At 41.6% G+C, this 22,455-nt stretch overlaps 2 protein-coding genes and 1 long non-coding RNA gene across 4 annotated transcripts; 2 read left to right on the forward strand and 1 right to left on the reverse strand.

Annotated features, from left to right (window-relative positions):
* Positions 1-1,462: 1,462 nt before the first annotated feature.
* Positions 1,463-10,176, forward strand: kifc1 (kinesin family member C1). Its single transcript, XM_032535178.1, has 17 exons — positions 1,463-1,560; positions 2,571-2,657; positions 3,210-3,309; positions 3,561-3,614; positions 3,909-3,950; positions 4,339-4,537; positions 4,638-4,803; positions 5,165-5,332; positions 5,551-5,664; positions 5,891-5,977; positions 6,108-6,305; positions 7,330-7,494; positions 7,641-7,779; positions 7,952-8,091; positions 8,269-8,342; positions 8,597-8,672; positions 9,054-10,176. The coding sequence occupies exons 2-17, from the start codon at positions 2,574-2,576 to the stop codon at positions 9,096-9,098; spliced, it is 1,851 nt and encodes a 616-aa protein (XP_032391069.1). The 5' UTR covers positions 1,463-1,560; positions 2,571-2,573; the 3' UTR covers positions 9,099-10,176.
* Positions 6,473-11,002, reverse strand: LOC116701463 (uncharacterized). Its single transcript, XR_004334918.1, has 3 exons — positions 10,991-11,002; positions 9,591-9,595; positions 6,473-6,566 (listed from the first exon to the last, which is right to left on the reverse strand). It is a non-coding gene; the product is annotated as an uncharacterized LOC116701463 (long non-coding RNA).
* Positions 10,290-22,026, forward strand: zbtb22b (zinc finger and BTB domain containing 22b). Of its 2 annotated transcripts, none has more exons than XM_032535174.1 (5): positions 10,290-10,493; positions 12,116-12,346; positions 13,459-14,241; positions 14,610-14,888; positions 15,813-22,026. In XM_032535174.1, exons 2-5 carry the CDS (start codon positions 12,125-12,127, stop codon positions 16,908-16,910), a joined length of 2,382 nt encoding a protein of 793 aa, XP_032391065.1. In that variant the 5' UTR covers positions 10,290-10,493; positions 12,116-12,124; the 3' UTR covers positions 16,911-22,026. The 2 variants fall into 2 exon arrangements, with proteins under 2 accessions (XP_032391065.1, XP_032391064.1); XM_032535173.1 differs by having other exon boundaries at positions 10,291-10,493; positions 12,110-12,346.
* Positions 22,027-22,455: the final 429 nt, after the last annotated feature.

The following is a 22,455-nucleotide window of genomic DNA, read 5'->3' on the forward strand; positions in this document are numbered from 1 at the left end:
AGACTGTGTGGTACTAAAAAGTATGTATATTTATGCTTTTTGTTTACTGACTTGATCAAATCAGAGGCCCAAGTTGTGTCTGCTTTCTTTTTTTGAGTATCAGGGTATTCCCTGTTAGAACAGACAGACAAGGTGAGAAAACCTTTTTTTTCTCAACAGGTTATAACGTGGTTACAGCCTTGTGGCTCGGTCATTTCAGCAGCCAGGGGATCAGTGGAGTACGTTAGTTCCAGGGTCCACCATGCAACTTGTTGTCTTACCACTTCAACACGCGTTATTCAACATTGAAGTATAGTTTTTCAAATCCATTTCAATTGTCTTTTTCAAATGCTATTAAACTAAATCAAACTCCAAAAATTCAATGAAAGTAATGAACTGATCCTTTATTTTATGAAACCATCCATGTTATCTTTGGGAAATTAGGTTGAAAGAAACACATTTCTGATATAGAAACTTTGAAACCGAGTCAAATATGACCTGAGGACAACAGGAGGGTACAACAGTGTAACCGGATCCAAGACGAGACAATAACTTGTCACATTCCACTTTGAGTCCCACTGCAATACATCTACCAACGTGTCCCTGAGCAAGACACTCAACCCCTGGCTGCTCCAGAGGCGTGTGACCTCTAACATATATAGCTATTGTCACATTGGATAAAAGCGTCAGCTAAATGACATGTAATATTAATAACTTCCACAGTTAAAGTTAATGTTTGAACAAGTGAAATTGTGATGTAAAACAGAAAGAAATATATATTTTTATTGGCCTACCAAACAGTGAACCACGAGGTTTGTTATGAAGAAGTGAGGCAGTACATGTCTCTCAGTCTAGCAGAATCGTGGCGTTGTCATGAAACATTTTAACAGGTTAGAGGGATTGCTAATTATCAACACTGTGCTAGTGTAGATCATCATCTGCTGTAACAGTAACACAAAATATCTGATCAAGGCCTCTGGAGGAATGATATTTTGTTTCATGTGGTTTATGTAAAAGAAAATGAACTGCAGATAATTTACTGTCCTAGAAAGCAAGTAACGAGCTGAGATAAACACTACAGCATGCAGGTAATGTACACACACACACACACACACACATACATATATAATACAATATATACTGTATATATACATAAGCAAACCCCATTTATAAACATCAAAAAAGCCTATTCAAGGTGAAAAATAAAAAGCCAGAACAGTAGTTATGTAAAAATGTTGATTTGGAAAGATGGTGTAAATTAAAGATGGAAGATTACAAATTTCGATTAATTAAAAGAAGAAGAATGACTACTGAATCTTATTTCATTAGTGACGTACAGTGTATCAAGACAACATCGACCACCAGACTCTAGAATAGCTGCTGTACGTGTATCCCGCCCAAGCGGGACACTCCGTACGCCGTTCCAAGCACATATAAAGGCGGAGGCGGGGTCTACGCTGGCTCAACCAATCACGGTAGCGTGTCCGAAGCGACAACCCTAAACAGTTCAATTTCAAAATTCAAACGGCCGGAGACAGAGGATTGGAGACACCTTTTTGGTAAAACTCAACTTACGTTAAGGTAAACGTTTTGATAATTTTGAGCAAATTATTTCGTTTATCTTGTTTATAAAGGGGGGTTGAAAAAGTAACGCAAAGTAACGATACAAAAACGATAGTTCCTGTAGTTTAACGTAAGTATTTACCTTTTTGTGCTCAAGCTAACGGCAACCATCAACCTAGTTAGCTAACGTTAGTGCTAATGACCTTTTACGGTCTATGATAACATGAACGTTGGTTCGTCAGTGTTAGCTACATGGCAAACGGTAACATTAATCCAGCCGAAGCTAATATACGCTCATATATGACTAAGTTGGTGTTTTAGTTGACAAATATCAAATGTTTATATTTCAGCAGAACAAATGCAAAATAAACGTCTCGGTTGACGTGAGCTAGCCTCTTGTGAACTCATGCAACCTATCCCTCATTCCCAGTGGGAGTGCTCTACAGATACAGCAACGTTAATGGTTGTGGTTATAGTTTTTCCTGCGTCATTGTGTTTCCCTGTTTGCTGGCGGCCGTTTCACAAAAGCAGAATTTATAAATTCAGGATAATCGTTAAAGGAAGGCTTGACCTAGCTAGTTAAGCTTGTCAAATAAATGCACAGACTCCTTCATTTGTAAGTATTTCTTTGTTAAATAAATCCTATACGCATTTTTGGTCCGAGCTTCGTTTTACCTGACAATATGGGCTCGACTCGCTCTTTTTTGGTTTTCCAAATAGTAGAGATGGGCGTAATTGAGACGCTCTGAAGCTTGTTTTACTTGTTTTACTCCTGTAAACGCATAGTCATTAGGTGTTGGAAGGGACCTTTTTTATTAAATCATGGATGGGTGCAGTGTCTCTAATTCCCACTACGGCCACACCAAGATCTGCCAACTTACGATTGGTTGGGGTTAGGCATTTGACCTCGGGTGGTTAATGGTAATAGTACAAATGAGGGTTAGGTTAAGGGGAATTTGGGACACTACACTGTATGTATACCGTAATAGTTTGTTTTTTAATCATATTTACCTCTTAACCCTCAACAGATCATGTCCCGCTTGCCAGTTAGTGCAAGCAAGAGGACTCTTTCCAGCAGCAGCTCAGAGAATGGCCAAGACTTTGGGCCTGCTCAGGTTTGTACTAAAATTCATCTACATCATTTCTATCTTTGGCTTTACCCATTATTCTGTCAGTTTTAGTCTGCTGCTAAACTTCCAAGCTCCTCTGAATATGGCACTGCAAGGTAACCTATTAACCAGCTCCTACAGCTCCATTACACATGTTGGCCTATCACATTTCCACAGACACTCTTAACAGTAAAGTGGAGTTCTTCTCTTGGCCGTGAATGTAATGTATTTGTGTTGTACACTGTCAAGGCCTGTAAACACTTACACAAACATTTACAATGTAATAAAGAAGGTTAAGTTCTTGTTGTGACAGTGTCACAAGGTGTTGATTAACCCTAAACTACAGTATCAGTTTTTTTTGGTGCTGTATCAGGTTGCATTCAGTTGTCAAGCCTTCATGTTGTAGCATCTATAATGGGAACCATCAATAGAGCCTATATAATAGGCTTGATAAACATTTCTGTGTCCCTTAAATAAAAAGTAGGTTATAGTTACATCCCCAAAAGTTGAAATATTGCAATAGTTTGATGCTGGTGTTTTGTGTGTGTGTGTTTGCAGAAGAAGATGTGTAAGGACCGAGAGACTGTGAAACCACGTCCCGCAGCTACAATCGTTGGTGGCAGGCGTCCCGCTGTTGGACCAACCAAGGCGCCTATTTGTAAGTTGCTAGCTCTAACCTTTTTAGAAAAGGGAAAAAAATCTATTTACAAAAATCAGAATGTAACAATACATATGAAATAAGGATCTATTCTTAAAAAGTGTAATCAAACATCTACTCTTGTTTGTCTTGTTTCTTTTTTTTAAGCTTGTGCATTTTTTATTTTTATTTTAATGTTGAGGTTTCACTGACTTATTGTTTATGTTAAGACAAAATCTATACCTCTCTTTCTCTCTTTGTTCCCCACACAGCTAGGCCGGTCAGAGCTGGAGGAGCTGCCACTGTGGCCGTTGGTCCCTCCAGAGGTAAGATGAGTATCTGATTAGTGATGGACAAAAGTGCATAAGCTGCATTTATTTGTCTGGATTTCAGGGAATGAGCATTTATTGAGCGGTTCATTTTGGGAATAATTTTTTTTTAATTGTATATATTTTATTGATCCCAGTGGGGAAATTACAATTTACACTCTGTTAGAAATCACTACACACGCAGAAGTGCTTTGGACTTATCATAAGGACAGGGATTGTATCAAGGCAATAGATTCTGGTGTCGCATGAATGATTTTTGTATTGTTTTTAACTATGTTCCTGTTCCATTAGGTGTCCTGAAACAAACGGTTGCATCCACTATCCCAAAAGCAGGTGAGAAATCAAATCCACAAGGTTCTTGTTCCTTAGTAAATGATAACTCATTAAAAGTGAGAGTAAGTTTTATTTTTATTTTTTTTTATTAATGTAGGATGAAATGTTCTCCAAGTGAATGTTCTTATTTGAAGTAAGCCTTTTTCACAGTTGACACTTTTCACAGGCGTTACAAATAATATAAACAATTGCTCTGCTCGATTAGTGTCCCAGTGAGCCAGCATACACAATACCAAGACTCAGCCACCATTCATGTTATATTCTTTACATCTGTGCTTTTCCCGCTGTGGCATTTCAACATGTCTTATGTAGGAAAACGCTTGTTCTTTAGTGGCCTGAAAGGAAACAAGGGAAGACTCACACTTGTTAATGATGCTGTCGTGCACAGGTGGGGCTGGTGCCACCAAACGTCCACCATGGGACCTGAAGGGCAAGGTCAGCGACATGGAGGGCAAGGTCCGTAACTTCCAGACCAAGATCAAGTCTGTAAACCAGGAGAATGAAGTTCTCAAAGATGCAGTGGTCCAGAAACACACAAAAATGGCTGAAATGGAAAAAAGTCTTGCGAGGCAGACGAACCAGATAAGGTACAAGGAAATTTTCATTTGGAAAAAATTAATCAAATTGCAGTGTTCCTGATTTGACATCGGAACTATGTTAAATGTCTGTTCTTTTCTGTGATTTCAGTGAGTATGAGAAGGAGCTGCAGGTATTGTTGGGAGTGAGGGAAGAGTTGAAAAAAGTGTCTGGAGATAAGAGCCTTCTTGAAAAGGAGCTCTCCAACTTGGAGGGAAAGTACAAGGTCATGGAGACTCTCCGAGACAGCCAGGAGACAGAGCTGCAAGCTCTCAAGGTATAAAATCTGCTGCAGGAATAGAAACTAATACTGGTTATTTTGGGCGTGTGGTATCATAAGATGAAGAAGAAATACCTTTTATTAATCCTGCAAGGGGAAATTAATTACCTAAAATACCATTTGGCAGACCTTACCCGGCTAACCCTAATGAAACTAGTGCCATACACTAATTGTCTTGTTTAAATTCAAAAGGTATTTATTCTAGCAAAAAACTGGGTATTTAACAACCCAGAAAGGATCGTTACTCTACTAAAATCCAATCGAGCAGTTAAGATAATTTTAAAAGAGATAATATGATGGCCATATTTTGTAACCAACAAGATTTAGCTGTATCTTTTCTTCTCTCTTTCCTGTCCAGATGAAGCTTTCAGTGCAGGAGTCGGCTCTGGCCCGCCTGCAGACGACCCTCACAAACACCGAGGAAGAGGTCTCCCTTCTCAAAGACACGGTGGTCCAGCAGAAAGACGAGCTTCATGCTGGGGAGATGGAGCGCAGGAGGCTCCACAATACCATCCAGGAGCTTAAGGCAAGTTGCATTGTGGCATAACGGCTCAACACAGCCCAGTATTCAATGAATACTCTTCTTTGATTTATATTTGTACTTTGTGTTGTTAGCACTAGACAGCTAAATCCTCCTGTGGCAAACAGCCAAACAAATGTCATTCCTCTCACTGAAGATTAATTGGTCAAACTGATTTAATTTGACCATCTGACTGATTCAGCAGACATTCTGTTTTCATGCAGGGCAATATCAGGGTCTTTTGCAGAGTGCGCCCTCTGGTGGATGGAGGCCTCAGCAAACACATTCAGCTCCCGATCAGTGACAACACAACGATAACACTGGCCAAAACAGAGGAGGTGAGAATCCTGTCAGCATATCACATCTATAAATAAAGGCATGTCAGTGGTTTAAGTCGCAATCTTGAAAATCTCTTGTTTGTTCTCTTTGGAGGCATATTTGGCAATAAGTGGTAGTTGCAGTTTTAGAAGCTTAGTTTTTGTTTTTTGTTTTTTTGCACTACACTTTGTTTTTTTCTGGGAATGTCACAAAAAATGTCTCTCTCCTCCCTTTTCTTCTAATTAGTCTCACACAGGCAAAACGTCTGATACTCAGAAGAATTACAATTTCAATTTTGACCGGGTGTTTGGCCCCCAGGCTTCACAACAAGAGGTAACTAACATGTACTAAGATATTTGATGTATAAATGAGTGGATAAATATTATTTTAAAATAAGACACACAACGATTTTGTGGCTGTTATTAAAAATCTAATTCATGGTGATTTTCTGAAATTGTTTTAGGTCTTTGAAGAGATCTCCCTGCTGGTGCAGTCAGCTTTGGATGGCTATAATGTCTGCTGCTTTGCCTATGGCCAGACCGGAAGTGGGAAGACGTACACCATGGAGGGGAGCGAGTATGATGATTACAGGGGTGTCATTCCCAGAGCAGTGAAGCAAATCTTCCGAGCAGCAGAGAAACTGGAAGCACAAGGCTGGGAGGTAACGCTGATCATAGTATTCAAGATGAACTTTTTTTCTCCTTTGCCACTTTGGGGCAGCAGTACAGCAACAACGATGACATATCACCTTTTAAATTGATATGCCGCCAAAACCGTTCAGGTGCTGATTTACATATATAGTTATAGTTGTTACAGAGCAACATTTCCATTTTGTGGCCACCAGATGAATGTAAGTCCAACATTCATTTTCCTTTTAACTCTGTTTTTGGTCTCTACACCTCCCTGAGGGAAATATCTGGCTCTTTAGCTGCTAAATTCTCAACAATGTATGTTAACTAGCCAGTTGGTTACTGTTTCTGTCTGCACTTTGGTGATTAAAAGGTAGTGTACAGCAAGTTTTTAGAGATTTTTCTCGGAAAACTGCCTTCTAATGTGGCTCAAAGCGACGCTATGAGAGCAGTCAGAGTAAACAAAAACAGTGAAGTTGTGGCCGGACAATGATTATTCTCTGTAGGTTGAAAACTACTAGCCCCCCACACACACACCTTTTTACATTGTTATTAAAATATAAATGATAGCTGCTTTTTCTCTTGATTTCAGGTGTTTAGTGTGGTAGTTACTTAGTAATACTTTGTTTGCTGTTTACTTGTTTGTAATTTATAGCCAGTGTTAAATGCACTACTTATTATCCCCAAAACAAAATAACCAGGACTTTGATTTTAAACACATTCCGATACTTTTACGTGCATATGGAAAGTACATTTTGGCACATTTATAGGCCAAAACAATGTCACAATACAGATATACAGAGACAAGCTCCCCGAGAGAATTTCACACTAGTGTGATTTCTCCTGGAGCTGTAGATTTGTTCTGTGTGCCGCTGCTGATGCAGCCACCAAAACAAACCAAATGTAGTCTCCACGTTTAACTCCACAAACGTAAATCCCTTATTTGCACTCAGGGACCGTGGCATGCAGTGTTTGTATCTGTGGAGGAGATCCAGTGTGACTAGGAAAAGTGAACAATTATTATTGAAGGTTGTAACCATTTCTGTTTTTTCTCAGTTTACCTTCACAGCAAGCTTTGTTGAAATTTACAACGAGACCCTGCGAGACCTCCTCTTCACCGGCAAGGCCAGCAAGAGGCCCGAGCATGAGATCCGAAAGTCGACAAACAACGAGGTGACCATCACCAACCTCACCTACGAAAAGGTCTCCAACGAGGATCAGGTACGGCAAGCACATAGATCAGTCGCTTAAGTTAATTTACTAAAATACTCAAGTATAATGTATACCAGTTAACAATGTACATGCCATGTTGTTTAATACATTCTACTTCACCGTAAATAATCTATACGATCCCTTCCACCTGCCAGGTTCTCGACCTGATTATGTTGGCCAATAAAAATCGCTCCACAGCCCAGACTGCCCAGAATGACCGCTCATCTCGCTCCCATTCAGTCTTCCAGCTGGATATCGAGGGAGTGAATGTTGGCCGGGATGTCAAATGCAAGTGTGAGTAAAATCTCTCTAATTATGCCAAAATCAGAAATGTGGTTTCACACGGGATGTGCTCTTTTTATAAGATGATTTTATCGTATATATGTTTAATGTAGTGTAAACCTGCTTTTTATTGTATTAAAGATGTAATTGTTTTTTTTGTGTGTGTGTGTGTGTGTGCATATAGCCACTTTGTGCCTAGTGGACTTGGCTGGCAGTGAGAGAATGCTGAAGAGTCAGTCTCAGGGCGAGCGCTTTAAAGAGATGACGGCAATCAACGGCTCCCTGTCCAACCTGGGCATCGTCATCAGCGCACTGGCCAACAAGGTCTGTAAGCAGCAGCCCGACTGGAAATCAGCAATGCTGCGTTCAGAGGCGCCGCAGCCTCTGAGTCTGTGTGGCCTAAGATATTTGGTTTATTTACATGGTACACAATGCTAAACATTAATTATTTTTCAGCATTCATTTTGTTTGTGACATAAATTGAATTTGTTTGTGTTCCAGGAGAGCTACGTTCCGTACAGGAACTCAAAGCTTACCTACCTTCTGCAGGGCTGCTTGGGTGGCAACAGCAAAACGTGAGTTTTTCATCCACGTAGCTTTGAGATTTCAGCAGATGCTCTTATCCTTTTCTTCACAGTGAGCTGTTTTTCTCAAATTCAGAAGCTAATTAAAAGTAAGCTCAGCTGCCATATTATATAGCTGGATATCTTCCAAATCAGGGCAGACAAGTTACAATCTGTTAGCTTTTCACTGGTTCTTCTTAAGGAGGGGTTTCTAACTTTTTTAATTTTTTAATAGTGCTTACTGTATTTGTTTTTCCTCGTTCCAGACTCATGTTTGTGAACATCGCCCCAGAGCCTGACAGCTTTGGGGAAACCCTCAACTCCCTGAGGTTTGCCAGCAAGGTCAGTTGCATCTATGGTCATTTAATGTTCTTTCTTGATGAGACAGCTGGTATAGGACGACAAGAGTACATTGAGAACATGATGTGAAATTGGAGATAAAGTGAACTTCACCAAAACGTTAATATGTTGCTGTATTAGCGAGGAAAGCAAAGAAAGCTATTTAAGACGCAGTGTAATTCTTCCTGCTTCTGGATCAAAAATGCCCCATCAAGCAATGTTAAACCTTTATTTTTTAAGTCTTCATCAACATATTAGGTTTGATCAAAATGACTACTAAATGCTTTTTAACACTGAATATGTCCCGTATTAAACAATCTGAATGTAGCATCTCACTGTACCAACTTGGATTTTTGACATTTGATGTTTTGTGTCTCTTTACAGGTGAACGACTGTGTAATTGGGACCGCAAGTGCCAACAGAAAGTAGACACTAGATGGTGCTTAAAAACTTTGATTTTTAGCCTCATGGTCACATTTTAAAGTGCTTATATTATGCTTTTTCCCATTATTTTATTGTATTGTATATCTGTTTGTGCGTGTTTTTATGAAGTGAAAAAGCCCAAAGTCACCCTCAAAAGGCCTTACCATCTCCAACAGAAAACACTGTTCATCATCTGCTCCAAACGGCTCTACTGTAGTCCAGCCTTTACTCCTGTGACGAATGTGCGTCACTTTGTAACACACGTTATAATGCTCTCCTAGCTCATACTCTGCTTCTGACTGGCTAGTAGTCCTTAACTACCTAATGCGCATTTGTGACAACCAAAAACAACGATGGAGTAGATGTGCGATGCCTCACTCTGGAGCTAAAACCGAGAACTAAACACACAGGGTGAAAAGAGGAGCTGCAGCAATGCGTAGTACAACAATATAGTGTTTTTTTGAAAAATGTAATATAAATGTAACCCTATTGTGGTACCACCTCTAAATTTCCTTGCCTTTCGACTTGCATGTTTTTTCTATCTAATCTCTGGCCCAACCAGAGGTAATAAAGACTAGATGAACTTCTATTTCCTTTGTGTGTTTATATCAAACAAACCATTGCAAACTCTTTTGTTAAAGCAGCGTAAGGCAAATCATGTACTCAACTGAAACCTTTTTCCAAACCAAACTGCAGTGTTACCTTCTTGGATTGTGTTACTGATGACTTCTGATATTGGTAGTTTGAGAAGTCTGTCACAGCTAGATGGCTTCACTGTATTGCAGTGATGACACGTCAACCCTGGTGGACAAACAATAAGATGAAATGAGGTTGGTTTTATAGATACATTTCCAAGAGTTCATGTTGAAGTGGCCAAGGATGGATATTTTGAGCAATATTAGCTTCAGTCGCAGGTTGTATACATTGGACATGATGTAATTATCAGGGTCATGATTATTTTTTTTTCTAGTTTTACATTAGTTTTTAAAGACAGCACGTAAGTAGATAAAGAAAATGAATGTTGCGAATTATGCAACACATTGACAATGTATGTTAATGTTCTGAGATAACTAGACAAGAAAAAAAAGAATTTTAAATCAATCTTGTTTAATATTGTAAAAAAAAAAAAAAATACCGCGTTGTATTAAAATAATACAATGCTGTTTATAAGAGTTTATTGCATTGTTTTATTTATTTGTGTCGGCCGAAGTCTGGCTCGTGTGTCTGGAAGCGTTTTAAAGGCGACGCGTCGCTGTCTGCCGCTGCAGAGCAGTTCAGATGGGGAGAACATTCTCCTAAAGATGGTCCCCAAACTTAAGGACCTGCACAAACTGGCAGGACACACTGCCGTCAGCTCGGACCGAGACCGTTCTCCTGAAGGCTGCAGTGTCAACTAAAGCGGTGAGTTCAACGCCCGCGGAGGCTCGTGTGTTGTTTTTGTGTAGCCAGCCGTCTGAGCTAGCTAGCAGGCTAACATCACATCTGTAACGGTACGGTTGGAGTCTGGTCTCTGACGGACTCTTCCTGTCTGCGGTCTGGAAGCAGAACACAACCACCAGCCACATTACAACAACAACAACGCCACTTTGAATTTCCCATCATGGGCTTTGCCAACTAAAAGTGTGTTTGTGCTCCAGCTGTTGATTATTCTCATGCATTAATACAACACAGCAAGCGAATCCAAGTGGTGTGGTGGTGGTGGTGGTGGTGGGGGCTTACCTGTTAATTATTTACGTAATATCTTTTGGTTCACTGGAAAGTACAAAATGACATCTGAGCTTTTCCTAACTATGGTTATGTTGTCAAAGAGAAATCCGTTCACGTGTCATATGAGTGCAGGGGCAGCCTGATCTAACCCACACGGCGCGTGACATACGAACATATTTGATGCATAGAACTAGAATTGCTAAACATATACAGTACTGTGCAGCTTTTGGGGAACCTGCAGCAGAGGCCGGCTGCACAGACACACGGTGTGACTGAGATCTAACAACGACACTTCAACTAGACACTTGTACACAGCTGTCTAGTTCATGACTCTCAAGTAGGACTCATTTGCAGTGTATTCTGGGTAATTTAAGAGTCTTCTCTAGTTATTTAAATCGACTGCTTCCTTGATTGGCAGCTGTTCTCTTTGCATTTACCATCTTATGCTGCATACTACGTGATACTGGATGAAAAATGTGATCACACACTTTATTTCAATATTAGTCTTGGATTCCTTTTATTGTTTGAGTATTAGTCAGGTTGACAGGTAAGAGCTTTGAGTACTTAATAAACCCAATTTGGATAGTTTGAAGAGTCAAATTAACTGGTACATTTGTTATTGAGTGGTGAGATCAGTTGTCGAGCCAGATTTTCAGGTTAGACAACTTTAAACAAAACATGAAACTGTAATTCCAACTTGGACATATCTGGGATTGGATGCATTACTGAGAGGTGGATTTGATCCGTCATCAGTTTGTTGCCAGTTAAAGCTAACCTGCTGGAAGAGCCCAGCATTAAACTATCTTGATCACACCGTCACATCACTTGTAGAGAAAGGCGTTGATTCAACTTCATGGCTGAATGGTTGTATTATGCATACTAAGAGGCGTTTCTAAAAATGTTGTGTTATATGAATACATTAAAACACTACAACAGCTCCACAAACTGTAGCCTCCAAAATGATAAAGTTCAACATTTGAATATGTTCAACTCTGGGAAACTAAGTTGAACCTTTTTCTCTATTTTCTGATGTTTCATAGTATAAACAATGATGATTGACACCAAGGACGTAATTGACAGTAGTGATCAATAATAATAAAAATAATAAGTTGCAGCACCTATAAATCGTATAAAAACAAAAACTACCTTCTTTAATAAACTGTGAGTATCTTGCTTGCTGTATTTCAGGATTTTTAAAATACCCTGAAGTCACAAGGCACGTACTAAGTAAATATTAGTACTTGACAATGGCAAAAAACTAATTTAACTGCCAAAACGGGGAGTCATGAAAGCGTTTTTCTACCACCTAGATGCAGTCCCTGCCCATGGAAGTGGGAAGCAGCAGCAGCAGCAGCTCTGCTCCCAGCGACACATCTGGCCCGGCGGTGCAGGTGTGCTTCCCCAGCGCTCAGGCCTCGGTGTTGGACAGCCTCAACCGGCAGAGGGAGGACGGCCGGCTCTGCGACCTCTCCATCCACGTCCAGGGACAAGTGTTCAAGGCCCACCGCTGCGTCCTCGCCGCCTCCTCACCCTACTTCCATGACCAGGTGGGAGTGTCACGCTGCTGATGTTTTCTAATCAGCACGAGCACATTAAAAAAAGCTACATGGAGTCATATTCGCTCATTTCTGATGTGGACCGTGTATGAAATGTTACCCTAAAATCATGTTCAGAGGCATGCAAACCGCTTCTACACGCAATTTGTATTTGAGAAATGATATTGAATTGTGCAGCAGCTGGCTCAATTTTAGGACCTATGACAGTTTGGTTTAGCCAGACCGAGCATAGAGGATTTTAAGACACAATAATGGATATGACAGTGGAATTTAATGGGAGTTAGTTGGCTTGATTAGTCTTTGTGAGTCAACACAATTCACTCGGCACTTAATGTAACCAAGATGTGTTGGAAAACTAGGGAAAGTGAAGCCTTTAAAACCACATTTAACACATTACTGACATCAAGTTTATACTAGATCTACAAGATCTACGTTGTATGTATGAGTAAATAGAAATTGTAAATTATGGCTGCAACAAATTATTATTGTCATAGTTGTTTAATATTTATATTAGTTGTTTGGTCTATAAAACGTCAGAAAATGGTGAAAAATGTGGATCAGTGTTTCTTAAAAGCCCAAGATGACATCCTCAAATTTCTTGTCCAAAACTCAAAGATAATCAGTTTACTGTCACAGAGGAAAGAAGAAACTAGAAAATATTCACATTTAAGAAGCTGGAATAAAAAATTGACAACTAATCGATTTAAGCAATTCATTTAGTAAAATCTTGTAAATTATGGTCATAAGTGCTTTATTGCTGCAAAACGCAAGTTTAGATGTGCATGAGACATAAAATCTGTGTGAAATGGGTTTAAAATGATCTGCTGAAAAGGAAGAAAATGGATGAAGAGCACAGTCTGAAAGATATGAAGAGTCATTTAGATAAATCCGATAAAAGCACAAATTTAGAAATGAGAAAAACAGAGCAGACAGATTTACCAGGGTTTGGATTGTGACCAGTAGGTTTTTTTCTACCATAAGTGGGTTTCAGAAATAAGAGACAGAGACATGGAGAGAGTGGGGGGGCGGGCGGGAGAGTCAGGACAAAACATTGATGAATTGAGACATTCACCATTGGGACGTATCATTGTGTCCATCCCCAGGTACTACTGAAGAACATGTCCACAGTCTCCATCCCGGCGGTAATGGACCCGCTGGCATTCGAGAGCGTGCTGAGCTGCGCCTACACCGGCCAGCTCCGGATGCTGCGCGAGGACATCGTCAACTACCTCACGGTGGGCAGCGTCCTGCAGATGTGGCACATCGTGGACAAATGCACCGAGCTGCTGAGGGAGGGCCGGGCTGCAGCGGGAGGAGGGAGCAGCGGAGGAGGCGGAGGTGGTGGTGGCGGCGGAGGCGACGGCGTCCAGGATGGGGCCAGTGTCGGAAGAGGTGGAGGCTCAGCTAACCTCGGATGCAGCAGCAGCAACGGTGACGGTGCGGCAGGCGGTGTTAACGGAGCTGGAAGTGATGGTGATGGGGGTGTCGGAGGTGGTCAATCCCAGGTGGTGGGGTCCGACGAGCCCCAGTGCGCCCCCCAACCCCCCAGCCGCCCCTCAGTGAGCGAGAGCCAGTCTCCCAGCAGCACCAACTACTTCAGCCCCCGGGACGGGAGCGGCTTTGGAGGAGGCGGTGCGGCCGCGGCGGGGGCTTCGGTGGACGGGGGCGGGGCTAGCAACACCCCCAGCTACTGCACCCCATCAGGAGGGGAGGAAGCCTTCCTTATTGAGGAAGAGGAGGAGGAAGTAGAGGAGGAAGAGGAGGAGGTGCTATACCACCAGAGGAAGAGAGGAAGAGGAGGAGGGAGCGGGAGGAGGAAGAAAATGAGCTCAGCGTCAGAGCAGGAAGTCGGGGTCAGCGACAGCTTTGGCGTGTCTTCCTATCAGGTGTGAGAACCCACATAAACGTTTTGTTTCCATGAACCTGCCGTTATGTCAAAGATCAGATTCTGTCTATAATTGATGTACAGTATTTTCATCAGCATGGTTTCTCATGGCCCCACAGTCATAAGGCAACTTCCTAAAGATGAAAATCGCTGTATTTTGTCTTTGTTTACCAATTGGCAACATAAAAACCCTAAAGTAAAAGGAGATTAGTAATTATTTAGACATAGGTTATTTATTGTTTTGATTTTAAGCCAGCAGGAGCTCTGTTTTAACACGAGGAAGATTCTGAAATTACAAGTTTTCACAGACAACAAAGACCAGATATCCCTCATTTACTGTATTATAACGTAAAATGTCTCATTTGAAAGGACGGGGAGGACTCAGCGTTGCCGCTGCTGAAGCGTCCCACCTACAGCCAGCCCAGCATCATGCCGCGTAAACAGTGGGTGGTGGTGAAAACCGAACGCATGGAGGACGACGACCTCATCGTGGTGTCCGGGGAGGAGGGAGGAGAAGACGAGGAGGACGAGGATGAGAGGGAGATGGAGCTGGCCAGAGAGAGGGAGAGAAGCGACTTCAACATCTCCAACGTTAGGAGCCTGTCAGGCGATCTGGGGGGCAGAGCCGAGAACGACATGGACTCACAGGTGAGCTGAAACCTGTTTTAAAGGCACAATGTGTAGGGTTTGCATATGATTATCACATCTTTCTACAGTAAATATTCTGATAGCAGATGTTTTTGTGGTTGAAAAATGAGACCGACCCGGTGCAAACAGATCCTGTGTGTTTTCATACCACCACCAGGGGGCGCCAGTGTTGCATCAGTTTTAATTGTACAAATAGTTTGATACTGTTTGTTTCTTAACCCTCCTGTTGTCCTCGGGTCAAATTCAACCCCTTAAAAAAATGTCTGTGTCTGATATATGGGTTTTAAATTTAACCAAATTACCACAAAAATAAATTCCATACAACGCTCTTTGCAAATACAAATGATCACTTTCATTTCTGATGAAACTCATCTGTACAGTCCTTTTATGAGGGTTAATTTTTGCAGCGGTTTTGCGCTCCCTCTTGTTTTGAAGGTGCTCCTGTTTCGGCCAATAGCGGGTGGCCCCACCTACATAAGCAGGCTGGGAGCCCTCTCCCTGTCAGACTGAAGCAGACCTTGCACTAGTGTGTCTGTTCCTGTCGCTTTCTTTCTGTTGATTTTATTTCTTTTGAGGTTGAGGTCTGGTTTTGGTTACATTTTCTGTAGTTATTTTATGTGAATAAATTTGATTTATTTGAACTAATCCTCGGGAATGGTGTCCTTTAATATGTTGATGGTAATAGTTGACTTGAGTTTTTCTGGTGTGGCTGAAAAAGCAACATATAAGACTTGGACTGCCCATTGTCTGTCCAACATGCAGGTTTTGAGGACTCTGTGCGGTTCTATTGAGACGTCTGTGTAAAATCTTTGAAAAGTATTTCTAAATCACTAGTTTGAAATTTTGCATATTGTCCTGATGTGGCAAAATCCCAGTATTTTGCATTAATCACAGATCTATTACCGCTTCTCTGTCTGTCTCCAGGTGGACTACTGCCATTCTTCAGAAGACTACCTCAAGTTTGAAGGCAGTTTAATGGACCAGACTTTGGCCCAGCACCTTCATGACAGTGCAGCAGGTCAGAGCCAGAGCGCTAACCGGGCTGTTTCAGCGCTGCTGGGCCAGGTTCAGTCTGCAGCGTCTGCCCGGGCCCAGCTCTTCCCCCTGGACATGCAGGGGAACCAGATCCTCCTCTACAGCCAGGCATCCGGACTCTCTCTGGACACCACCGCCCCTTCCCTGGGGATGGCAGGCGCCATGATGGGAGGGGCCTCTTTCAAAGGTCCCAGTCTGGAGCACGGTGCGGTCCACCTGTCGGTCCAGGGCGGCTTGGGAGCTGATGGCATGGACGGCGGGGGGGTTGGAGGTGGGAGTGGGGGCGGCAACGGCGTTGGGGGTTCTGGGAAAGTGTTCATGTGCCACTGTGGGAAGACCTTCACCCACAAGAGCATGAGGGACCGCCACATTAACATGCATCTAGACCTGAGGCCTTTCCACTGCCCCGTCTGCGCCAAGAAGTTCAAGATGAAGCATCACCTCACAGAGCATATGAAGACGCACACGGGCCTCAAGCCGTACGACTGCCTAGGCTGCGGCAAGAAGTTCATGTGGCGCGACAGCTTCATGAGGCACCGCTCGCACTGTGAGAGGCGCAGCGGGCTGGGAGAGAGCGGAGAAGGCGGGAGCAGCGGCGAGGGAGGGAGAAGGGGAGGAGGTGAGGATGGGCCAGATTTGATTTCCTCGCCTCACCTCCTCCTGTCCGCAGGTGAGGGAGGACAGGGCAGTATTATGGGCGGAGGAGCGAGAGGAGGAGTGCCAGTTTCTTCTCCACACCTTTCCGGCGCCGTTATGTCGCCGCAACACGCCGGCGTCTCAGCCACGGGAAGTAGCAGCAGTAACAGTGTGATTAACAGCAGCAGCGTTGCTCTGAGCAACAGCATGGCCGCCGCGGGGGCGCTTCTAGGGGTCGTCTCCCACAGTCCCGGTCAGGGATCTGGGATGTTTGCTGGTCTAGGTTTAGGTCGAAGTGGGTGTGATGAAGACGTGTGTGAAGTCAGTGCCAATGATAGTAGCGTGACTTAAACCCGACGTGTGTGTCATGTCCAACGGGTGCCTCTTTCTCAGCAAACAGCCGTGTTTCTCGTGCTGCTGTTTTTACAATAAATTAAACTTGGAAGAAGCTCTTCTGAAACGCTTGTAACTGCCAACACTCAGCATTTCAAGCAGGAAGTGCGTACTTTGTCAAGAGTGGGGGGGTGGGGAGGCAAAGCTCCCGTTGGATACACACGCTAAAGAAGTGTTTAATACAAAAAAGGGTTCTTAAAGTCGTAAGGTCATGCTGATGCCATCTCCAATTATCCATAAATGTTTTGGAAACTTGCCTCCGAAAATTGGCCTCATCAAAAAAATGGACCTTTGGTCTCAGTAAGCTATCGTTTTACAGTATCCGAGATGTTATAGTCGAGATTCTAGTTTTTGGTTTTTGTGGGAGACTTCTTTGCGTGTCGAGAGGAACCTAAAAACCAAGAGACAGCGCTTCACCAACTGTTGCTTTCTGTGACAACATTATAGTATCAGTAGAGTAAAAAAAAAAAAATGGCTGTTCTAAATTGCTGTGATTTTCTGCAGTATTGAATTGTAATGTATCACTGTCATGTGATTATAAAAACACAAATCTGCAAGAGAAAATGTACTCAACACATAATTCATAGTCCAATTTAAGATGAATCTAAAGTTGCAGATTTGTGTGTGTTGTTTTTTTCTTCTTCTTCCTTACAGCGGCCAGCTGTAGTGCAACTTGTCCTCAGTGTCCCACATAACAGACTTACTGTCAGCACTGCCATGTTGGTTTTAGACGATACTAGGGTGCTGCTTTGCCTGAAGGCTGGATTATTACAGTAAAGGCACAATTCTTTATCCTCATCCTCCAGATTTTTTACCAGACAGGAACAAGTTTTTTTCTTTTTGCTGCTTATTTACCAACTTGTTCTTTTTTCAAACTTAAAAAGGTCCAATATGTATATTTCATATTTAATGTATTTAATCAAAAAATACCAAAATATGTCATCAGATATCGAGGAAACATTTTAAATACTAGGCACAACGCTAAAGGCAGTACTTTCGTCTTTTGAAATGTTTTATTTTGGCCTTTGTCTTGTTCTGCTTGTTTTGACACCGGGGTTGGAGACATGAAACATTTTTTTTCCTTCAAAAATACACTATTTTTTTTTTGTTCAAAAAGTAGTTAGGTTCATTCTACCCAAACTAAAAAAAACTAGGTATTTTCTAAACAGTTGAATGACTAGAGACGTTTAAAACACGGGTAAATATTGGAGATACATTTAAGAGATGGAGACAGCTTAGAGCCCAAAAGGATGCTAATTTTCTTCCTTAATAACAGGTAAGCATTGAGCTTCATTAATTTCTATCACGGCTTGCATAGTAGGAATGAGCATTTTCCGTTATTTAACCTTCATGTTGTCCTTGGGTCAAATCTACCCGTTTTCAGTTAATTTTCTTTTTTCTTTGTCACAAAAAATGGGCCACCGAAATAAGCGCTGAAAATCTACATCATTAAAAATATAAAAAAAACTTTGGAAAAAAAACACCAAAAACGTCCAAAAAAAGGCACCCACAACATTGAAAAATGTTGGAAAAAGCGATAATAATGTTGGGAAAAAAAAGTGACCATTGTTGACGGGAAGACAACACAAGGGTTAAACATTCCTGTGCTCGCATTAAATTTTATAGAGTAACGTAAGTCGAGCTAGGTAGCTAGTTACTGCCGAAAATTAAGACACCGACGGTGAAGGACTGGTGCTAGCGAATGCTAACATGCTAACTGCTAACGTTAGCTAGAGCACAAAGCTCCACGTGGTCGCGGTTTTTTCGGCGGTCGTTGTTGTCACGTTTAGCCGATAACAGGTGACTGTTAGGCGTGTAAGTAATGTCTGGTAATGCGACACTAGCGTCAGTGACATTGTGTGGCGTTGGGTTAGCCCGTGAACTTCGACTCTGCCTGGGGCAAGAGTGTAGAGGAGAGCCCGGGTGAAATGTGGACTGCGCTAACCATTTGTAAACGCTAGATGGCAGTATTACATATTGGACCTTTTGTTGTTGCAAAATATAAAATTGTCTATTTTCCAATATCGTCTATCGCTACACACTACCTGTAACTGATTAGCTGCAGAACTTCCCCTATGGAGCCTGTAAAGCAGAAGGTGATTTTTTAATTAGTCCTTTAAGCAGAAGAAGCCCCCGATGCGTTCAGGTTTGCTGCTGTTACCTGCTTTCACTTTCTTGTTGTTCACAGAGTTCTCGTGCTTTGAGAAGTATATTATAACTGTAAATATATAGAAATATATGTCCTTTTAATCATCAGACTTAAAACAAATACTAACTTGTAATACTGATGGGTTTGCTGCCGTTTGATCTGCTTTGGAAAGAGTCACCCAGATGTAGAGAAAGTATTTGAACGTGTTCTGCACTGGGTCCCCCAAACCACATAATACTGAAACCTCCAGTGGGTCCCCTCGATAATAATAATGATGGTGGTGGTTTTATTTATGAGCTATACAGTGTATAGTGTGTTTACACGTGTACCTCCCCTGAACGGTTGACAGAGTAGAAGTTATGGGCCACAATGAAAAGTTCTCAGTAGCTGTTATGCAAACAGTCAGATACTTGTTTTATTTCTTTTATTCACCCAAATGTTATGAAAAGAGCCACATATTTTAATTTTCTTTTTGTGGAATTCTTTCTCTTTGGATTCAAATATTTTTTTTCCACTGGTGGATTTTTCTTCCTGCAATCATTTTCAAAGCATCACTGAGTCACGCAGGTCCTCACCTCCGAAAAATTTGTAAATGTTGAGAGACATGTTGTTTGCCTCTCTGTCCACATTAATCAGCGGCGGTGGTTTTGGCCTCACGCCTGTCCCCGTTTTGGTCCCAGATGTGAATGCGTTAATACTACTTCAGTTTGAAACATTGGCTAAAGATAAATCTAAGTGTTCTGAGGCGTCCAGATCGATAGATGAAGATTTCAGGTAGAGTTAAGGTCAGCGATGTTGGGATTTCACTTTTTGGGACGGTCGGATTCCAGGAAAATGCCCAAGTAAACATCTGACTTGTCACACATCCTGAAAATTATATTATCAGTAGGACAACAGTCATTATTTTAGACGTTTTAAACAATTTATTGTATAGTCGTGTTAATCGTAATAATAATCATAATCCCAGCCGTGATGTTACCACTGCTGAATTGCAGATAATTTGAGGGTCTTTTTTGAGGGAAATTCAGGACTTGAAGTTCATCGTTGTTCTCTCACAATATGACAAACCTGCTCTCAAGATGCCAAATTGAAATGCAGGTTGATCTGTCCACTTTGAGCCGGACAGGAATGTTACGTCAGAGTTTCTCCTCAAGCACCATACTCTCTTCTGGGCCCTGCTGATATTAAAATACCATACTCTCTTCTGGGCCCTGCTGATATTAAAGTACCCGTTGAGTTCTGTGCTGTATCCATACTGGGACCACACTGATCCTCAACCAGCTAGACCTACTGCTACAAAGTGTATATACTTTCCCATTAATACACTCGGTAGTTACGTTCTGCTTGTATAGGAGGGTGTACTTGTTACAATACCAACATTTTTGTCAAATAGGTTCAGGTGCCTCACCAGTGCGTTGACTTACTTACTCAACACTTATTTCTATTTGTGATAATCTAATCTGACAATGACAACAACATATAGGCCTAGGAGTAACAACACTTAAATCAAATGTACACAGGTGTTGTGAAGCATCGTAATACCACGGAGTTCTTGTGACATGGTATTGGCACACCCTAAACATAGTTTAAACCCTATTATCGACACATACACAAGATGCATTAAACTGGAGGTAACCATAGCAACAATACTAATGCTCGACACTCTTTCAGTGTGCCAGTGTAGCTGCAGCACAGGACAGTTTGTAGTGGAAGAATTAATATGACGTGACCTCTTCAACGTGTCCTGCCTACGTAGAGAAAAGACAAAGGACCAGAACGTTTTACCTTCTGTGAAGGCCGGGTCGGGATATTTTTATAGGCCGGCTCGGAGCGCCGGCTCGGAGCGCCGGCTAAATGAAAGGACTGTTGGCTGTTTGCATGTGTTCGCTGATCTGTGACCTCGAGTGTTTCCTCTACGACTGCTGCAGTTGTTTGCTCCTCTGCTGAACAGCTAGAGACAACACACTGGATGTAGAAGCCGTGAATGTAGGTGAACAAGATGAGCACATTTATTTTTGATGTTTGTATTCCTCAACAAACAAAAACAGATGAAGAGACAGATGTTTTGTGGTCAGAGAAGGCTCAGTCAGAAAGCTGTGAACTCTTGGTCGCTATGCGTGAAACCAGGCTGATTTATAAGTAATGGAAGACACGATCATCTCTACTTTTTACACCCACTAATTGAAGACATCTCTAGTCAGCCCTGATGTTATGAATTAAAATTCCTCAAATAATCATTAAAACCTCAACAAAAAAGTTTTTTTAGGTTTGTTCCATTACCTTCACTCAAGTGAGTGCCCTTATATTTTAAAATGAGTGGAATCACAAAGTGATTTTTTTTCTCTTTTTTTTTTTAAAGACTCATAACCAAAGAGTTCACATTTTCTCTAACTGTTTAAGGCCCCTTAGTGGCTGCGAGGACCTATAAGCACCCGGTTATTTCACAATGCCTTCTGGTAAATTAATTAACACGATGGCTGTGTTTCCAGCAGCTCTGCAGCTTCACCTGCTGCTGCTGCTGCACCAACAACACCCTAAACAGGTTCTGCCAAACAACAATTACAAACTCTAAACTACAACCACATGGTTCCCCTTGCACCAGATTTTAAACGAGTGATAGAAGAGCCAAACATTCCTTAATCAAGAGAAAGTTGCTGCTGGAAGGATCTGCGTAGAGAGCTGGAAGTTGCTGCTGAAAACTAGACTGAGGTATTTCAATTATTTTTGTACATTCCACAAACTGTGTTACACAACTTCTTACACGTCTTCTGATTGACCAGTTGATTGTTGAACAGAAAAATGACAATATACATTTTTATGTAAACCCTGAGTGGTACTAATAATGTAATAAACTACAGTACATCAATATTCACCTCTGCCCTGTATCAAAATGATGGATTAATAAATTATTTGGTGCGAATCATGGATTTTGTCTGTTTCTAATCTCAAAGTCTTAAAAATGACAATCGTGGACTTTTTTTTTTTTTTAAGACCAACAGAAGCTACGCAGGTTGAAGAGGATCTGCAGGGTCCAAATGCTCAAAGAAAATTGCAACAACAAAAATAATACTTTTAATTGGCAATGCATAAATATTGCAATGGGGCAAAGAAAATACAACTGCAGATGCCACGATCCAACTTTTACTTTTCCACAACTGAGGATATCTGCTGATACCGAGTACCAATATAATGCCAGACCCTCTTTTATTCAGGTTTTAAAATCAGTATACCTCACTGTGTGTAACGCATCTGTATTATAATACGGATTGTAATGTAATATTTGTATGTAATGAATTGAACTGATGGTGGAGTTCAGGCCCATCATTAAGGCAGTATTGGTGCATTCGGAGCTAC

This window comes from Etheostoma spectabile, chromosome 14 (genome assembly GCF_008692095.1).
Source record: "Etheostoma spectabile isolate EspeVRDwgs_2016 chromosome 14, UIUC_Espe_1.0, whole genome shotgun sequence".
Taxonomy (NCBI): domain Eukaryota; kingdom Metazoa; phylum Chordata; class Actinopteri; order Perciformes; family Percidae; genus Etheostoma; species Etheostoma spectabile.